This window comes from Equus caballus, chromosome 2, assembly GCF_041296265.1.
Source record: "Equus caballus isolate H_3958 breed thoroughbred chromosome 2, TB-T2T, whole genome shotgun sequence".
NCBI lineage: Eukaryota > Metazoa > Chordata > Mammalia > Perissodactyla > Equidae > Equus > Equus caballus.
Window position 1 is genome coordinate 122,489,906 of NC_091685.1, and position 19,179 is coordinate 122,509,084.

The 19,179-nt window shown below is 39.2% G+C and overlaps 1 protein-coding gene across 1 annotated transcript in view; it reads left to right on the top strand.

Moving 5' to 3' along the window:
- COL25A1 (collagen type XXV alpha 1 chain) overlaps positions 1 to 19,179 on the top strand; it is a 435,527-nt gene that overhangs the window by 274,182 nt on the left and 142,166 nt on the right. The window contains exons 6-7 of the mRNA XM_070261593.1: positions 14,978 to 15,004; positions 15,143 to 15,169. Coding sequence (XP_070117694.1) covers positions 14,978 to 15,004; positions 15,143 to 15,169 — 54 coding nt within the window. The remainder of the gene's footprint in view (positions 1 to 14,977; positions 15,005 to 15,142; positions 15,170 to 19,179) is intronic.

The following is a 19,179-nucleotide window of genomic DNA, read 5'->3' on the forward strand; positions in this document are numbered from 1 at the left end:
TTTTCATTGACTAGAGTTCATTTCATCTTGAAGAGGCGGTGCAAAGTTGTTTCATTCCTTTGCTATTAGTCTTAACTCTTCTAAATTAGAGAATTGTAGTCATCCCAAAAGGCACAATTTCTATCTGGAATCAAAATATTCTCATAAGCATTGATTGGAAGCATGTTGGACGTACAGATATCTGTGACTTTTTGATTATTAACAGGCTATTCAGGGAATAGTAATTTTGGCACCGATATCTTCTTAGAGACCTCTGTTGCAGGAACTCTGCAAATATATTGAATTCTTACCATGTATGAGGTACAAGGCTAGACATTTGAATTAGGAAGGGAAATAATGTTTATAGAAGACCGTATGTTCTTTTAATTACCTCCTGCTACTCACAGATGAGGTAATTATTGTTTGCTCCATCTTACAGATGTGGAAACTTAGGCTCAGAGAGGTTAAGTGACCTGCCAAAGGTCATATGCTAATAGATGTTAAAGTCTCCAAAGTCCGTGTTTGTTACATTTCCCATATGATTCTCTTTCTACCCTTAAAGGCCCTGATAGTTTAGGGTGAAGCATAAATCTTATTCCTAGCAGGGTGAGCTAAGTTTTATAGGAGTCACAAGTCCTTTCAGAGTTCAAAAGTAGGAAAAGAACTTATCCAACCGAAGGTCAGGTAAAGCTTAGGGCAGAGAGGTCACTGAGATGAGCCATCGGTGACTGGCTATAATGAGAGTGAGATTGTAGGGCATGTGGAGATGAGACGTTTACTGCAAGGACTAACATTTCTTTCAGAAACTCAAATTTGTGCTATGTTTATTTTTTTCCCCAAGTAGCTCCATGGCTCAGGTTGCCAGGAAAGAGGTTTCAAGAAAGGTGTGCTAGAATTATTCCAAAGAGAATGATAATTGATGATGTTTATTTGGCAGAAAGAATGGCATAACCAAAGATATAGAGAGTGACAAGAGTGAGGGGTGTTCTGAGAACAGCTGGTACTCAGGGCTGACTGGAGGAGGAGGTCCTGATGGGGGACGGGGGTGGGGGCGCGGGGGGGATAAAGCAGAAAAGGAAAGTTAGGAGTGGATTACAGAGGACTTTGGACACAGGCAGAAGTTAGCACTTTGGTAGGAATCTGAAGGGTCGTCAAAAATAAATTTTTAAAATATGTAATTACTTCGTTTGGGAATTTTCAAACATATGCAAAAGGAAGAGAAGATAGTATCATAAACTGGTCCTGGACCCATCACCCAATTTCAAGAATTTTCAGTTGCCAATCATGAATCCTTTCCCCTCGTGTATTTTATTTTGTTTTTTGCTGGCGTATTTAGAAGCAAAGTCTTGATATCATGTCGCTGCATCTGCAAATACAGAAATATGAATCTCTAACTGGTAGAGCCTTTTTAAAACATAACCTTTATGTTTTTTAAAATTTATTTAAATTTATTTATTTATTTTTTGAAGAAGAAGATTAGCCCTGAGCTAACATCTGTGCCCATCTTCCTCTACTTTATATGTGGGAGGCCTGCCACAGCGTGACTTGACAAGCAGCGTGTAGGTCTGTACCTGGGATCTGAACTGATGAACCCTGGGTCACCAAAGTGGAATGTGCAAGCTTAACTGCTGCACCACGGGGCTGGCCCCAGAAAACATAACCTTTTTAAAGCAAACTATATTACTTCATTATCAATCCTAATAAAATCAACAATAATTCCAATATCATCCTAGTTGATCTATATTCGAATTTCTGCAACTGCCTCAAAAATGCCTTCGTACAGATGGTTTGTTTGAATCAAGATCCAAAGCCCACACTTGGCATTTAGTTGTTATAACTCTTCACTTTCTTTTACTCTATAGTCTTCCTTCTCTTTTTATTTTTACATGCCATAAATTTTTCTAGGACGTTTGTCCTATAAATAGAATGCCCACATTCTGGATTGGTCTAATGACTTCCTCATGGTGCTGTTTAACTTGTGCCCCTCTCTTCTGTATCTCTTGTAAACTGCAAGTTCTATTTAGAGGTTTGATGAGGTTCTGGTTCCGTTTTTAGGAAGAATCTCTTATAGGGGTGTACTCTGCTTCCCAGGTCATCAAGAGGCATGTAATGTTTCATTGGTCAGCAAGTGTTGGCCTGATTCCCAGGAACCTCTCACCTAACAGCTTTTACGTCCATGGAGGATCATTGGCTATAACAACTTTTTTACTGTGGATTGCAAAATGAGCCCTTGATGCTTTCTGAGCAGAGGAATGATATGTTTAGAAATGTGCTTTCGGAAAAATAACCTGACAAAAGTGTGAAGGATGGAGAAGAGTGAGGGGAGACTGGGAGAGGCTTGTAGACTATTCTTGTAATCCAGGCACAAGGATGCTCACGACAAACATGTAAAGATAGATTTAGGGGATTTTGTGGAGAATGAAATCTCCAGGACTTGGCAACAGATCCATTTGCCAAATCAAATATAACATTGAGCCTTTATGCTTGGAGGAGTAGTGGTGTGTTAAACAAAGATAGGAAAAAAATAGGAAAGTCATGATTGGCTTACAGTGGAAATTGAGAAGCTCAGTGAGAATGTTGAGTTTGAGTTTGAGCTGGTGATGGCATATCTTGGCTTAGCCATCTGGTGAGCAGTTGGGAATGCAGGATTGCAGCTTGGAAAGGAATTCAGGACATAAGTCAGGTAATACTTAAAGCCTTGAGAGTATATTTGATAGCTGATGAAGGCAGTAGAGTGAAAAGACAAAAGGTTTAGACACAAATTTGGGCAATCCTGACATTTATGGGCTTTGTCATCCTTCCTCCCCAAAGCTCTGGTTTATTTAGTTTAGGTTAGCCCAGGGTAACTCCTTCCCGGTGCCCTGAGGACTGGCTCAGCAGTTTCCCTTCTGATAGCTCAGCGTTCTTCTTCCGAATGGAAAGAAATGCCCCCAAGACCAATATGTATTTCAACTCATGTTACTTTATTTTTCCCAAAACCAGACTGTGAAAATATGACTTCTACTCAGCTACCTCCTTTTAAATTCAATCTCCTTTCTTTCTATGACCATTCTAGTATTTAGGAAAGTTTAGTGGAGATAGGAAGAAGAAGGTAGGACTTTAAAACGAGGGATAGAGGGGAAAGGCAACTTTTCTTCCCCTTGACTTTAGTAGAGAGTGAATGAGTATGTTTGGAGACTGAGGGGAAGAATCCAAGAGAACTGTGATGGCTGAAGAGACAAGTGAGAGCACCATAGACAGCAGGGCAGCAGGGCGAGGCACGGGGGAGGCGAGGGGTGGAGAGGAGGTACGGTGCTCCCTTCACTCCACAGAGAGAGGAGGGTGAAGAATAGTCTGGGGATGGAGGACGGGAGCTGTAGAAGTGTCCATTAGGAGCTCTTGATCTTCTTAATCATCAGCTGAGAATGAGGGAGATTGGGCTTCTCATTTACATGAATCTTGAGAATCATAGACAAACGCTGAGATTCAGGCTCCCCTAGCCTCATCTGACTGCTGTTGTTTTCATTCCTTCTGCAAATCTCCTTAGACTCCAGGGGACACCTTACCCTGATCCCTGCACTGTGCCTGATTGCCCTTCACAAAACCTCTGTTGCTCTATAAGATACTGCAAACAAAGCAAAGAATCAAACTGACCTGCAAACAGGACTTTCTTAGGAGCCTGGGCAAAATTATGTTGGGAAAGTCTATTAGGAAACATGCTGAAATAGATGATTGTAAATTAAACCTGAGGTTTAAAGATGGGTGTACCTCTGTATACATTTGAATTATATTGAGGACAGTAAGAACATTATAGGATAGCTTACACCATTAGCTGTGAAGTCACAGGGGCTACTGTGGGCATTTAGACAGCAAGTTGATGCTTTCTTTCGACAAAAGGAATGTTTAGGCTTCCAAGTCTTTCACCATAGAGTTCATTTTATTTGACCTCTTAAAAATAAGTGAAAAAAAAATTCAACGTTAAACAAAAAAGTCTTAGCAATTTCTTAAAACATTTGGATGCAAGGAATGATGCTAGAAAGAAGGGACCCCTTGGGTTTGATTGGCAGGAGCAGTAATTGGGCCGGATTTGATTTGTATTGTGTTAGAAAGGAAAGCCAGAGTGAGCTTCCCCGATTCCTGCTGGTTTATAAGCCCTTCACTCCATTGAGCTACAGCAGTCTTACTTTTCAGAGTCCTTTTTTAATGTTTGGTTTTTCTAAATTTTCTTTTAGTGCTAGACCCCACTAATTGTTTCCTGATGGCAGCTGCTTATGATTTAAGACTGGTCATGGGCATGTATAGTCCCTTGTCCAGGCCTCAAACTGACATCACAAAAGAACTTATAGTTAAGATCTCACCACAGAAAATGCCCAGAAAATAATAGCTGTAAAAATTAGTTTTGCAAGAAGTGGGGCTGGTTTTGATATTTTAAATGTCTGTTTATACCTACCCCCTTTTCTGCTTGGTCTCTTTTAATCTTCAATGCAAAACGAAAGGTGTAAAGTCTGAAGCTATGAATCTGTTTATAGCTGTAATTCCCTTTCCCTGGCTTAGCAGAGTTTGACACTATAATAAACACGGTTCTTCTGCAGCAGCATTGAATCTGGTTCTTGTATAATTCTTTCTATGCTGGCTGCTTTGAACACAGTTTTATTGCATTCTTTTGTTTCTGGGTGTTTCAATTCAGCAAGAATTTGAGCACCTGCTGTATGCGAGGGGTGACAAGGTAGTTCCAGGGCCGAAAGGTTAGTCTTGTTTGGTCATTAAAGTACCATGGTTAAAACCACATTGAAGTGTTTTTGTTTGGCTTTGTTGGGTAATAATTCATGAACATTGAGATAAACTATATTAAACCTGCATATTCCCAAATGTTTTCAATCATACACATAAAACATTTCTCGCTACGTTGACTTTTTTTTTTTTTTAAAGATTGGCACCTGAGCTAACAACTTTCCAAGCTTTTTTTTTTTTCTTTTTCTCCCCAAGTCCCCCCAGTAGATAGATGTATACTTTTAGTTGTGGGTCCTTCTAGTTGTGGCATATGGGATGCCACCTCAACATGGCTTGATGAGTGGTGCCATGTCTGCGCCCAGGATCTGAACCAGCGAAACCCTGGGCCACCGAAGCGGAGTGTGCAAACTTAACCTCTTGGCCACTGGGCCGGCCCCACCACATTGCCTTTTGATTTTTGGAAATCAGTATGTTTGCTTTCTTCATCCTCAGGTCAAGTATCTGGAAAAGAAATTTTATTTTGTGTTTACCATGATTAAAACATTAAAAATATTGAGTGTGTACCTAATAATCACTCCCAAAGTGGATGAAACATTCTACAAATGCTTCATGGGCACTGTTGCGTTTTAGCCAAGTGATGAACATCGTTTTCCCCATTTTACAGATGAGGAAACTAAGGCTCAAAAAGGTTACTTAGCTGCCACAGATCACACAGGTCATCAGAACCAGGACTTCAGTCTGGATATGTTTGCCTCCCAAGCCTGCACTCTTAACCACCAAGATATTTTGTGTACTTTATTTAAAAATAATTCCCCCAAATTGTACCCTTAGTTGCTATTTTTTACTTTTCTTCTGAAGCATTTAAAAAGAAATTATACAAATACACATATTGATCTATACTTATATATAGGAACTCGCATTTTCACATCAGGTTTTCCATAAAAAGTTTAAAATTTACACATTGCCAGATGAAATTATTTGCAAAGTTAAAGTCTATGAAACAGAAAGATTTGGTGATTTGTGGAAGAAATGTCTCTAAAAAACATCTTATGATAGTAAAGCAGAAAACTATGTGAGTTCAAAGTTGAGACATACACTTGGAAGAACACATATTCACATTTTCTTTAGAGGTGAGCCTTTGCTAACTGCATAAAACCCTTCATTCAGAAGTAGGGTACATTTATCCACATGTCAATAGCTAGGGTTCCTATCTTTCAAGAAAACACTAGATTTTTCCATTGTGAATACTATTTGCAACATGATTTTGTGCAGTTTCAGATGCCAGCTGCAAACTGTGGTACCGAGTTCCGTTTCTTCCTGAATGTGTGCTTGCAGAGCAACTATCCCATTGGCGTGATGTGCCGAGTTAATGGTGCAGTCAGGGAGTAGGCAGAAACCTTACAGTCTGCAGAATTGAGGCTTCTGTCCTACTGGAACAAGGGAAAACTGGATATTCTCTGTTTCCTTCCTCCCTGGAAGACTGTGACCTTGGGTAAAGTAGTATTTGCGAGAGGGCCTGAGCATATAGACATCAAACATGCAGAAACTGCTGAGGTTGTGCTCTGCTCCTGGAGAACAGCCTGTGCAGCAGACTCTGCCTCCTTCATCCTTAAAAGACTAGGGAAATTATGGCTTTTAAAACGCAGGCATACTTCATTTCATTCTTCTTCACTTTATTGCGCTTCACAGATACTGTGTTTTCTACAAATTGAAAGTTTGTGGCAGCCCTGCTTTCGAGCAAGTCTATCAGTGCCATTTTTCCAACAACATTTGCTCACTTCGTGTCTCTGTGTCACATTTTGGTAGTTCTCACAATATTTCAAACTTTTTCATGATTATTATATTTGTTATGGTGATCTGTGATCAGTGATCTTTGATGTTGCTGTTGTAATCGTTTGGGGGCACCACAAACTGTGCCCATACAAGATGGCGAACTTAATCGATGTGTTGTGTGTGTTCTGACTGCGCCACCGACCAGCCGTTCCCCCATCTCTCTCCCTCTCCTCAGGCCTCCCGGTTCCCTGAGACACAAAAATATTGACGTTAGGCCAGTTAATAACCCTACAGTGGCCTCTAAGTGTTCAAGTGAAAAGAAGAGTTGCACATCTCTCACTTTAAATCAAAAGCTAGAAATGATCATTAAACTAAGTGCAGACAGCATGTCGAAAGCTGAGACAGGCCAAAAGCTAGGCCTGTTGCACCAAACAGTTAGCCAAGCTGTGAACACAAAGGAAAAGTTCTTGAAGGAAATTAAAATTGCTACTCCAGTGAACATACAAGTGATAAGAAAGCAAAACAGCCTTATTGCTGATACGGAGAAAGTTTTAGTGGTCTGGATAGAAGATCAAACCAGCTACAACATTCCCTTAAACCAAAGTCTCATCCAGAGCAAGGCTCGAACTCTCTTCAGTTCTGTGAAGGCTGAGAGAGGTGAGGAAGCTTCAGAAGAAAAGGTTGAAGCTGGCAGAGATTGGTTCATAAGGTTTAAGGAAACAAGCCATCTCTATAACATAAAAGTGCAGGGTGAAGCAACAAGCGATGATGTAGAAGATGCATGGAATTATCCGGAAGATCTAGCTGAGATCATTAATGAAGGTGGCTGCACTAAACAACAAATTTTCAGTGTGGACAAAACAGCTTTATATTGAAAGAAAATCCCACCTAGGACTTTCATAGCTAGAGAGGAGAAGTCAGTACCTGGCTTCAGAGCTTCAAAGGACATGCTGATTTTCTTGTTAGGGGCTAACGCAGCTGGTGACGTTAAGTTGAAGCCAATCCTCATTTACCGTTCCAAAAATTCTAGGGCTGTTAAGAATTATGCTAAATCTCTTCTCGTACTCTTTAATGGAACATCAAAGCCTGGATGACAGCACAACTATTTACATCTATTTATGGTTTACTGAACATTTTAAGCCCACTGTTGAGACCTACTGCTTAGAAAAAAGATTCTTTTCAAAGTATTGGTGCTCATTGGCAATGTACCTGGTCACCCAAGGGCTCTGGTGGAGATGTACAATGAGATTAATATTGTTTGCATGCCTGCTAATGCAACATCTATTCTGCAGATCATGGATCGAGGAGTACTCTTGACTTTCAAGTCTTATTATTTAAGAAATACATTTCCTAAGGCTGTAGCTGCCGTAGATAGTGATTCCTCTGATGGCTCTGGGCAAAGTCAATTGCAAATCTTCTGGAAAGGATTCATCATTCTAGATGCCATTAAGAACATTTGTGACTCATGAGAAGAGGTCAAAATATCAACATTAATAGGAATTTGGAAGAAGTTGATTCCAATGCTCGTGGATGACTTTGAGGGGTTCAAGACTTCAGTGGAGGAAGTAGCTACAGATTTGGTAGAAACAGCGAGAGAATTAGAATTAGAAGTGGATCCTGAAGATGTGACCAAATTGCTGTCCTTTCATGATAAAACTTTAATGGATGAGGAGTTGCTTCTTATGGATGAGCAAAGAGTGTGGTCTCTTGAGATGGACTCTAGTCCTGGTGAAGATGCTGTGAAGATTGTTGAAATGACGACAAAGGACTTAGGATGTTACATAAACTTAGTTGATAAAGCAGCAGCAAGGTTTGAGAGGATTGGCTCCAATTTTGGAAGAATTTCTACTGTGGGTAAAATGCTATCAAACAGCATCGCATGCTGCAGAGAAATCGTTCATGAAAGGAAGAGTCAATTGATGCAGCAAACTTTATTGTTTTGCTGACTTATTTCAAGAAATTGCCACAGTCGCGTACACCTTCAGCAAACACCACCCTGATCAGTCAGCAGCCACCATCGAGGCCAGACCCTCCACCAGCAAAAAGATTATGACTTGCTGAAGGCTCAGATGATGCTTAGCATTTTTTAGCAATAAAGTATTTTTAAATTAAGATATGTGCATTTTTTTAGACATAGTGCTGCTGTATACTTGGTAGGCTACAGTATAATGTAAACATGACTTTTATATGCACTAGGCAACCAAAAAAATTGTCTGACTCGCTTACCTGCAATATTCGCTTTATTGCTGTGTCCTGGAACCAAACCCACAATTATCTCTGAGGTGTGCCTGTATAGTAATTCTGTGTTCAGTTTACAGTTTAAAAAGTAGAGGAAGGGAAGTGTAATAAAGGTGTACTTTACTCATAAGTTGATATAGACGGAGGATGGCTTCTGTATGGTGGCAGCACCGTATGGCCACCATGTATCTCTGTGCTCCTTTATCCCAACAGTGATGATAGAGAATTCTCTCTCAGCTATTTCTGATTAGGTCAGCCAAAGCTGCCAACGCTCCATTTGGATTTGAAACACAGACCAGAGTTAAAACTCTCTATGGTTCACTTGGCTCTGGAGCTGCTGTGTTTATCACATTGAGCCAGCTTAGGCCTATACTATCCTGCAAATGCACTAAATTGTGAACTCAAACGAGTAGGACTTCTTCAACCATGTTGATGATCTGTCAGTGGTCCCCTTGTGCAATCCTTTAACTGGTCTTGTTGGTTCTGCCACAGCAATATCTTCTGAATCTAGAACTTTCCCTGTGTTCTCTCTGTCATGATCTTAATTCAGATCTTTTACCATCTCTCTTCTGGACCAAACAGACTTCTTAAGAATGGCATTCCATGCTCTCAGAGAGCCACAGAGCACACTTGATCTCGCCACCCCCTTGTTAAGTTGATGACAGAGTCTGGCCCAGGGACCTGGGTATTGTTAGCCAGTCTTCCCAGATCTCTCTTGCCTGCAATTCCCCATCTCCACTCCCTGCACCACATGCTCTGACCACTCTGAACTCCTCATCCTTCTCTGATAGCACAATGTCCTCTCACACTTCTGTGTGTTCTTCCCTTCTGCCTGGGCTGCTTTACCCCTTCCCAGCCCAGCTTCTCTCTGGCCAACTTTGAGAAGCCAGTTCCAATATCATCTTTTTAGCTCCAGCTCCCTTACCTTCTTTCCTCTCTGTGCTTCCACAACACAGAGTTTATTCCACTGATTATAATTATATTTACATATCCCTCCTCCAGGCTCGGAGCGTAGTGCCTGGATGATATTTGGCTATAAATGCTGAGAAAATGAAACTCTCTTGTCCTCATAATTCTATAGCAATGAAAAGATTAATCAGGAAAAGGTTTGTTATATTTCAAAAACAAAAATGATCTATACTTCTCTGGGATAGCAATCATAACTCCATTCTTATTCTAGCAGCTCTGGCTGCCAAGAATTTCCAGAGTTTGCTCTTTTTCCACTTTTTCTCCCTCTAGCAGAATTTAATTTTATTTTCATGATTGCCATCTTTTAAAAATTACTCCCTCTTTAGCTTTTACCCATTAAAAGTAGGCAAAATGTACAGTTCTAGTGAATGAAAAGCCTTTTTTTTTTTCTTGGTGAAGAAGATGGTCCCTGAGCTAACATCTGTGCCAGTCTTCCTCTATTTTGCATGTGGGACACTGCCACAGCATGGCTTGATGAGTGGTATGTAGGTCCACACCTGGGATCTGAACCTGCAGGCCCCAGGCCACTGAAGCAGAGCACATGAACGTAACCATTATGCCACCAGGCCAGCCCCTGAAAGGCCTTTATTGGGGGATCCAATCTCTATGAATATATCTGTCTTTTCCAGCTATTTTTCAATTACTTTTATGTGGATTGAAATCCAATATTTTCCTGAATTCCATTTCTTGTGCCACTTATTCATTGTGCTATTAGTTTGGTTTTATCATTTAATTGACATAGATAATAGAGCATGGAAAAAGAGCTGAAACCTGAATTATTTGGGTGGAAATAGTTTTGGGGAGACTGAAATTGGTATAGGCCAAGACCCACCTTAAAGGCTTGACACAAATAGACAAGTTGTTCCTGTAAATTCTGAATTTGAAGTCATTTGAATAGGGGCTAATTTGAAGTTTGCTGCTGAAATTTATAAATACTGTGGTAGTAAATTAATGACACTAACAGTGCTCTAAAAGAAATGTTCCAACTACTGAGTAACACCACCAATAATAAAGACTTTGTTAGCACCTTTAAAATTTGTGTAGTTAGCAATAATTACATAAAGCTAATTAGAAAGATCATTTCAAATATTCTTATTTATTTATTAAAGTAGACATTAAAAGATCTGACTCCAACATACTAGACCAGAAGGAAGACAGGACTGCCAAAGGAGCCTCATGTTAAGCTGTGATTCACTAGTCACTAATTTATGATGCTCATGTCACCATATCTCCTTTCCATTGACCTCAACCTTGTTTTAGCAACAAAGTTTTACCTTCCAATTGTTACCAACCAGCCATGGATACTGATACTGAACCACAAATATGTCCACTACATATTAGATTGTTAGCTTGGTGTAGTTGGAAGCAGCAAGATGCCATTGTAAAATACTGCTCTGTAATTCACATAATTTATTAATTTGTATTGCTGCCTATCCTTTAGTTGATACCAGTGAGTTTGGGTGTTTTTACTCTAAAGAAAAAAATATATAAATAAGAAAATAAATAAATAAATAATGACCCAGCTTTAATTTTAAAAGTTAGTAATCAAAGAAACACTGCTTTCATCTGTAATGTTTTGACTTTAAAAAGAACCGTGGCTCCCCAATTTTGAAATACTGGCTGTGTTTACTAAAGTAGCTCACGTTTTTCTTCAAATTCAACCCATATTTGCCACGAAGAGGGTCCAGTTCATAAAGAAGAGTAGGACTTCAGTCAGAGCAGAAGAAAACACCTGCCATTAATCCCGAGAGCACAAGTGGGGTCTGGGGTGTCCCAGGCAGCCGCCACAGCTGTGAGCGGCGGTTGACCTCGGCTTCGGTTCTGTCTTGAGCCGGCAGGTGCCAGGACGCCATCCTGTCTGCTCAGAAACACCCCCTTTCGAAGAGCGGTATTTATTGCTCAATTGTGAATGCAAATTTTCACGTGTTCATGAATTAAGCACCCTTGCTTATGGCAAGCTGTCTGCAGAGCTCTAGTTGACACATGTGGCTTTGGAATTAATAATTGGACTTTGGGAAAAAAAAGTCATCTCTGTTCCCCACCGTAAAATATTTCAAAAAGCTTTGACCTCAAGCATGTCATTTCACATAACAAAGTGCCTTTGGGGGACTGGTACAATGAGAGGCTTGGCCTCTGAAATCTCACCAAACAACAGCAAGCAAAACTTTACAGAGACAATTTTGGGGGAGGGGTGGCTGGGAAGGGTCCACAATAACTCTAAGTGACCTTACAGTAGCTGGATTTTTTAGGGCTCATTTTCCTTAACACTAGTATATGGGAAGTGTTTGACTTTGGCACTAGACTATTTAGCTTTTCTAAATCAGCCCCTCCCACCATATCCTCCACCAGGGCTGAGAACATTGCCAAACTCTTTATAGGCATTTAACAAATGTATATAAAAATGAAAATAGAGCTAAATAGCATGCTACTTAACTAAATCAAAACTAGGAGCTCCATTGTATTTCTTATACTTGATGGTAGGTATCCTCTCATTCTTTCCTTTGGGTTTCCTTTGCCCCACCAAAAATAAACTCCTACTTGAAGAGCATTAGTGAGCACTTTGTGTGTGTTAAAAATGACGAAATAAATTCCTTAAACTTAATTTTACAGAAATAGGCACACATTAAGAAAAATAATTTTCTTACCTTCCCTTTTTTTTTTTTTAAAGATTTTTTTTTTATTTTTTCCTTTTTCTCCCCAAAGCCCCCTGGTACATAGTTGTATATTCTTCGTTGTGGGTCCTTCTAGTTGTGGCATGTGGGACGCTGCCTCAGCGTGGTTTGATGAGCAGTGTCATGTCCGTGCCCAGGATTCGAACCAATGAAACACTGGGCCGCCTGCAGCGGAGCGCGCGAACTTAACCACTCGGCCACAGGGCCAGCCCCCTTCCCTTCCCTTTTTTTAATGGCAAAATTATTTTGGGGGTAAGAAAAAAAAGGGTGGTCTAGTTGATTCCGTTATCTTAGCCCCCTCTTGCCCTCCCTGATTCTCTACAATCCCTCTTTCTCTCATTTTGAACTTGAGATCTCGGGGCCACTGTCCATGACACTGTGAAAAACGCAATTGGGAGGCATTTCGGAAGCCACCTGTTGAAGGCAGGCACCAGATATGTGGTCATCATTCTTTCTGAGAACCTGGTTTTGAGCTGCATCCCAACACTTAGCATCCCAAACCACCTCAGTTAAAGTTACACAGACTAGGTTAAAGTCCTGGATAACTGAGTCACAAGAGGCCTAACCTTGGTAATCTTTGAGTTTTATTTTTGGCATCTTTAAAAGGGATACCATAATACTTTCCTCATTGGATTGGGAGAAGATTAAATGTGGTAACAGGTGAAAGTTCTTTGTTGATGGTAAAATACACATAATGTAAGACATGATGTTATTGTTATTATTAATTTCATGAGAACCTCGCAGCTGTTACCAGAAGTGCCACAACTGAGAATAGGAATGTGGTACAGTTCCTCTGTGGCTGCCCCGTGGTAGGAGATATTTTGAGAGGCAGAGCACTCCTGCCTTCCCACCTGAGCTGACAGAGCAGTCTCCCCTGGGATCTAAGAAGGGCCACCGCTAGAATCTTGGCTTTACTGCCTGTCTCATCTCATCCTTCTCGCCTGGCCCTGCTAAAGATGAAGGTGAGAGACTGAAGGTAGCTCTGAAATGCTCTAATTCCTCAGCTAGGCTGAGCCCCAAAACATGACTTCATCTTTAAGAGCTAGAAAAAAAGTACTGTTGCCTCTAGAATTAGTATTTCCTGATAGTATTCTTGTTCAAAGATAAAGACAATCTCAGTGTGGCTCAAGAATAGACAGCTACTCAACAAAATAGAAATTCCTAATCAGATCCTATATATATGGTCATCTGATTTATGACAAAGGTAACACTGTATAATAATGGGGAAAAGATGCATTTTCAATAAATGGTGTTGGGTTAATTTGACATGGGGAAAAAAAACATCTTGACTTCAGCCTCACACCACACACAAAATCAAATCTCCATTGACCTTCATTGATCTAAATATGAAAGATAAAATAATAAAGTTTTAGCTTTTAAAATAAACATAGAAAACCTCTTTATGACCTTGGGAGAGGCAAAGATTTCTTAAGTAGAACACTAAAAGAGATAACTATAAAGAGAAAAAATGTTAAACTGAGCTTTATTAAAATTAAGAACTTCTGTTCATCAAAACACCTTTAAGAGGATATAAACATAATATGCAGAGTAGGAAAATATATTTGCAATAAATATATTCTTTCACGACAAAAGATTCACATTCAGAATATGTAAAGAATTCTCATCTATATCTCTATCAATAATATATAATATATAAAGAACCCCAGCAAATAATGGGACAACTCAATAGAAAAAGGGCAAAAGATGTGAACGTTTTATGGAAGAGGATGCAAAATGGCCAGTACATGTATTAAAGGAATTTCAACATAATCACTGGAGAAATACAAATTAGAACACAATGTGAAACTACACCACCTCCCACCAGAACATAAAAAGATGGAAAATACCAAGTATTGGTGATGATTTAGGGGAACTGAAATTTCTCATACGTCGCTGATGAGAGTTTAACTGTTAGAACCACATTGAAAAACTATTTGGCAATATCTACTAAATCCAAACATACGTATTCTCTATAAGGTAACAATTCTACTCTTAGATATGTACCCAACAGAAAAACACATACAATTTTTCATCAAAAGGTGTACACTAGGATGCTTATAGCAGGATGATTCGTAATGGCCAAGACCTAGAAACTCCTGGAAACAAACGGCCATCAACAGCAGGATGAATAAATAAATTATGGTGTATTCACACAGTGGGATATTATAAAGCAATAAGAATGGTCTACAACTACACAAAAAATTATGCATAAATTTCAAACACATACTGTATGATTCCATTCATACAAAGTATAAAATGGGTAAACTAGTGTATTCTGTCAGAGGTCGAAATGGTGATTACTGTTGTAGAGAGTAGTGACAAGGGCTTCTGGGTTTGTTCAGCTGGTTCTACCTGCGTTAGATGTGTTCAGCTTATGAAAACTTATTCAGCATGTTATGTACTTGTGACATGTATACTTTTCTGTGTGTGCATGCATATGTATATATAATACCATTTTCACATTCTAGCCATGTTACAATTATGGCTTAGAACCCCAAATTCCTTGAGAAACCTCATCGATAGCTCTATCTCTGTGCCCTTTGCATGAATCTTGTAACTAACTCTAGTTGATCTATGCAAGCTGCAATATTTTTTTATTTATTTAAAAAATCTTTTGTTCTCTTTCTCTATTTCAGGGTCCACCTGGTCCAAAAGGTGATAAGGTAAGAAAATGTATAGCAGAAAAAAATTAAGTTAGTGGAAATCCATACTGACATGACTTATGTCACATTTCGATCTTTTTAATGGGCATCATTTACAGACTTTGTGCTAAACTATCATCTCATTTTCCTATTCTACAGGGAGAACAAGGTGATCAGGGACCGCGGGTAAGTTATACTCTTCCAGTCCTGGGTAGAAAATTAGTTTTCAGCTTCAAACTTATTGAATTAAAGTAGCCCCAGCTCCATAACTGCCTTTGTGTCACATGGTTTAGTAACGGCTGACAAATACACTGTACCTCTTAGAAGTGAAATAGCCTTAATAATAACTGATGGGTATATCCTGTTGTATTACCTTAACTTGATTCCTGTAGATAGGACACTCTACAGTAATTAGCCCTACTGATTAAGGGCCAGAATCACTACTAAAGAAAGTCAACAACCACCACCCTTCCAATGGCTGTTGGTCCTTCAGATTTGCATCGTTGTTTTGCAATGTAGAGACCATGTGGATTCCTCCTGAACTTGGCCTTTTTCTGCAATTAAACTTTATGTGCTATTGCATAAATATGTTGTATTATAGATGAAAAGATTAATGCATTTTATATTTTTATTCATCATAAGTTTGAATAATACTTATTTGAATTTTTTTTTATAATTTTTAAGTAGGTAAAAGGTGTAATATAATTTAGCATTCCAGAGAGGAGGAGCTTTCTTCCATTCTTCTAAAATGTAGCTCTTTTAACTATTAGAACACAGTGGTGAAGGCTTTGTTGTTACCTTGGTAGTGCCAAGTCCTCAGCTTCACATCTGTGCCTTATTACCCAAATGTTCAGACATACTGTTCCAATGATGTAGTGGTTCCGTTCAGACATACCTCTCAATTTTCTCATGTCACTATGCACAAAAACGAGTATTTGGTTGAAGAGAGTCATTTTTTACAGTGAAAAAGCACATTTAAAACTTTCAGGTTTGAAACAGAAACTGTGTAGGTTTTTTGTAAAACATACCGCACAGTTAATTATTGAATTCATTTATAGTGCGGTAGCTGCTTTATTGCAAAAGATGTAGTTGATGGAAACTTGAAAAGTTTGTAGTCTTATCTCCTCATGTTTATTACACTAGATAAAAGTTATAGTATGATTTACTTTCCTTTCATTCTTCAGCCATTTCTTTATACAGAAATAATGATTATGCCTCAGAGCGTTTCATTTCTCAAGGCAGTTGTTCGAGCTGATGACTAGCTTCAAGCTAAAAGCTCATCGTAATGGTCAAGGAGATTAAACATCATGATATCTGTCATGGATGTGAATGGAATAAAATTCTCATAACCTTATGTGATTAGAGTATAGCCACTTGCTCTGTAGGTGGTAAATATTTCACATGGCATGCCTCCATGTATTGAGTATCATTTCTTTCTACACGTAATATCAAAATCACTCAACTTGCCCTTTCCAGGTAAGAGGGAAACTGTTTCCATTCTGAGAAATCTTCTTTTGGCAAAGGAAGTGAAGGGGTGGTTCACAGCTTAGCTGTCATCGGTATGCATGCAGTCCTCATTTTCAAAAAGGTGTGTTGGCTTTCATCGTTCGAAAAAGTGATGATTGATTATAAAGCGAGGCCAAGTTTTCAGGATGAAACCTGAAACCATGTGAAATTCACCTGGTTTCATGTTGCATTACAAACTCAGACTTGGACCAGGTTCCTTGCAAGTTTGGCCAAAGTTCATGAACTACTTTGACGAACCCAGACTGGCTTTCATGCAGATTTCAGCCAGTTTTCACACTGACTAGGGCCAAGTTTCACACAATTCAGGGGCCATTTAGCATTTCAGGTGGAAAGTGGCAAAAATTGATCTCATTTTCCCCTGGATTTTGCTTTGTATTGAAGGAATTTGGATTGAATTCACAATGCAGGATGAATCTTCATGGGTAAAAATTTGAATGTCCTGAGAAGTGTGTGTAAGTAAAAAAGTAACGAGAATGAGAACCTACCAAATTGCCTGTCCTTTCTCAGATTCCTAATTTAGAAACAAGGCAGGTCACATTCAAGGCTCTTAGAATGTTATAAATATTACTTTCTAGTAAGATATTATTAGCTACTCATTAGGAAATTTATCATATCAAGATAGTAAAAATAGAAGGTTTTATATTTCCAGAAAAATTGAAAGTAATTTAGAACTGGAAAAGTCTTCAATTTTAATGAAAATTAACTTTCCCCGCATCCTCTATAGGCACACTATTCCAGCTGATGCTGACGGAGACTCTCTTTTTCAAAATGCAGATCTTTGTGTTTGAATACCCTGTCCATTTTCATCCTATTGTAGATTTTGAATTCCACTTTTTACCATTTATTTCAAGTAATTTATTTCTTTCTATAACTAACTTAAGAATATATGCTCCATCATTTCAGTTCTTTGTTAGCTGACTTTCCATTATGGAGTCTATACTGTTTCCTTGAATATGAGGTCCTTTTTTTTTCTTTTTGGCTCCCCAAGTGTCAAACAGGAATATATTAAGCCATAAGATATGAATCAAGGCAGGAAAAAATTGAAAATAATATAGAAATTAAGAAGGTGACACTATTTCGAAACACTCACATATTATTGAGCAATATATATGGAGAGTCTACTGTGTTCAAGATACCATGCTTAATACTACAGAGACTATAAATGGGTCCACTTTCTCTCTCTACTACATCCACCAAATTCAACCTACTATCATCTCACATTCTTCATTACTGTGGTCATCTTCCAGTTAATCTTGCTTCTACTCTTGACCCTGTATAATCCATTTTCTACACAGCAGACAGAGAGATCATTTTATGTTGTAAATTAGATCATGTTACTCCCTTAGAATGAAATCCAAACTTCTTTGCTTGGCCTCCATGGACCTTCAAGATCTGGCCTTTGCCTACCTCTATAATCTCATCTCACACTAGTCTTTCCCTCCATCCGCTATGCTCCAACCACACTTCCTCCATGTGTTCTTCAAACACATCACACTCACTCCCAACCTGACGACTTTCCATTTGCTCTCTTCTGGCCTTCTTGTGAGTGAATTCTTCTTATCATTGAGGTTTCATCACAAACATCTCCTCAGGGAGAACTGCCCTAACAACCCAATCTAAATCTTAGATTAGCCTGTTTTTGTTTATTTATTTACTTGCTAGTTATCTGTAAAACATGCCCCTCCTTAAAACATAAACTCCATAAGAGCAAGGACTTGGTCTGTCTTATTCATACCACCATCATCTAGAACAGTAAGGACTCAATAAATATTTATTGAATGTTAGAATAAAATATTACTACATCATTACTGCCCTCAAGGAGCTGATAATCTCTTGAGTGCCTGAAAAAGAAAACTATGTGGGCCAGTCCCGTGGCCCAGTAGTTAATTTCATGCCCTCCACTTCGGCTGCCCAGGTTTTCGCCAGGTTCTGATCCTGGGCGTGGACCTAACAAGGCTCATCAAGCCATGCTGAGACAGTGTCCCCATAGCAGAACCAGAAGGACCTGCAACTAGAATACACAACTATGTACTGGGGGTGCTTTGCGGAGAAGAAGAAAAAAATAAAAGAAGATTGGCAACAGACGTTAGCTCAGGTGCCAATCTTGGAAGGGAGGGAAGGGAGGGAGGGAGGGAGGGAGGGAGGAAGGAAGGAAGGAAGGAAGGAAGGAAGGAAGGAAGGAAGCAAGCTACCTGGTTGTATATTATATTGCGTAAATAGCTATACCAAGAGGTGCTAGATAGTATTTATATAATTCAATGATGTTACTATGGAAGTCTCTGTGAATCTCTTGGCCTTGTCTTCATGATTGTAAGAAGGCTGCTTCAAGTCCGACCATCACATCTATATCTACATCAGCAGGCAGGATAAAGATAGAAGAGTCTTTATCAAGAAAACAAAAATCTTTCCATGAATTTCATAGCAGATTTCTGTTCATGTCTCATTGGCCAGACTGTGTCACATAGTTACCCCTCAGCTGGAAGTGAACCAAGGAAAATGAGATTGAAAAGGAAAGTTGTATCATCTCACTAATAGGGTTTGCCACAAGTGCCAAGCGAAAACTTGGGCAAAGAGGGAAACCCAAGGATGACATTAGTAGAGGAGAAATTGATAGGAGGGAAATCTTAAAGTAGAGGGTGGGAGATGTTCGATTTATATTGGATTTACAT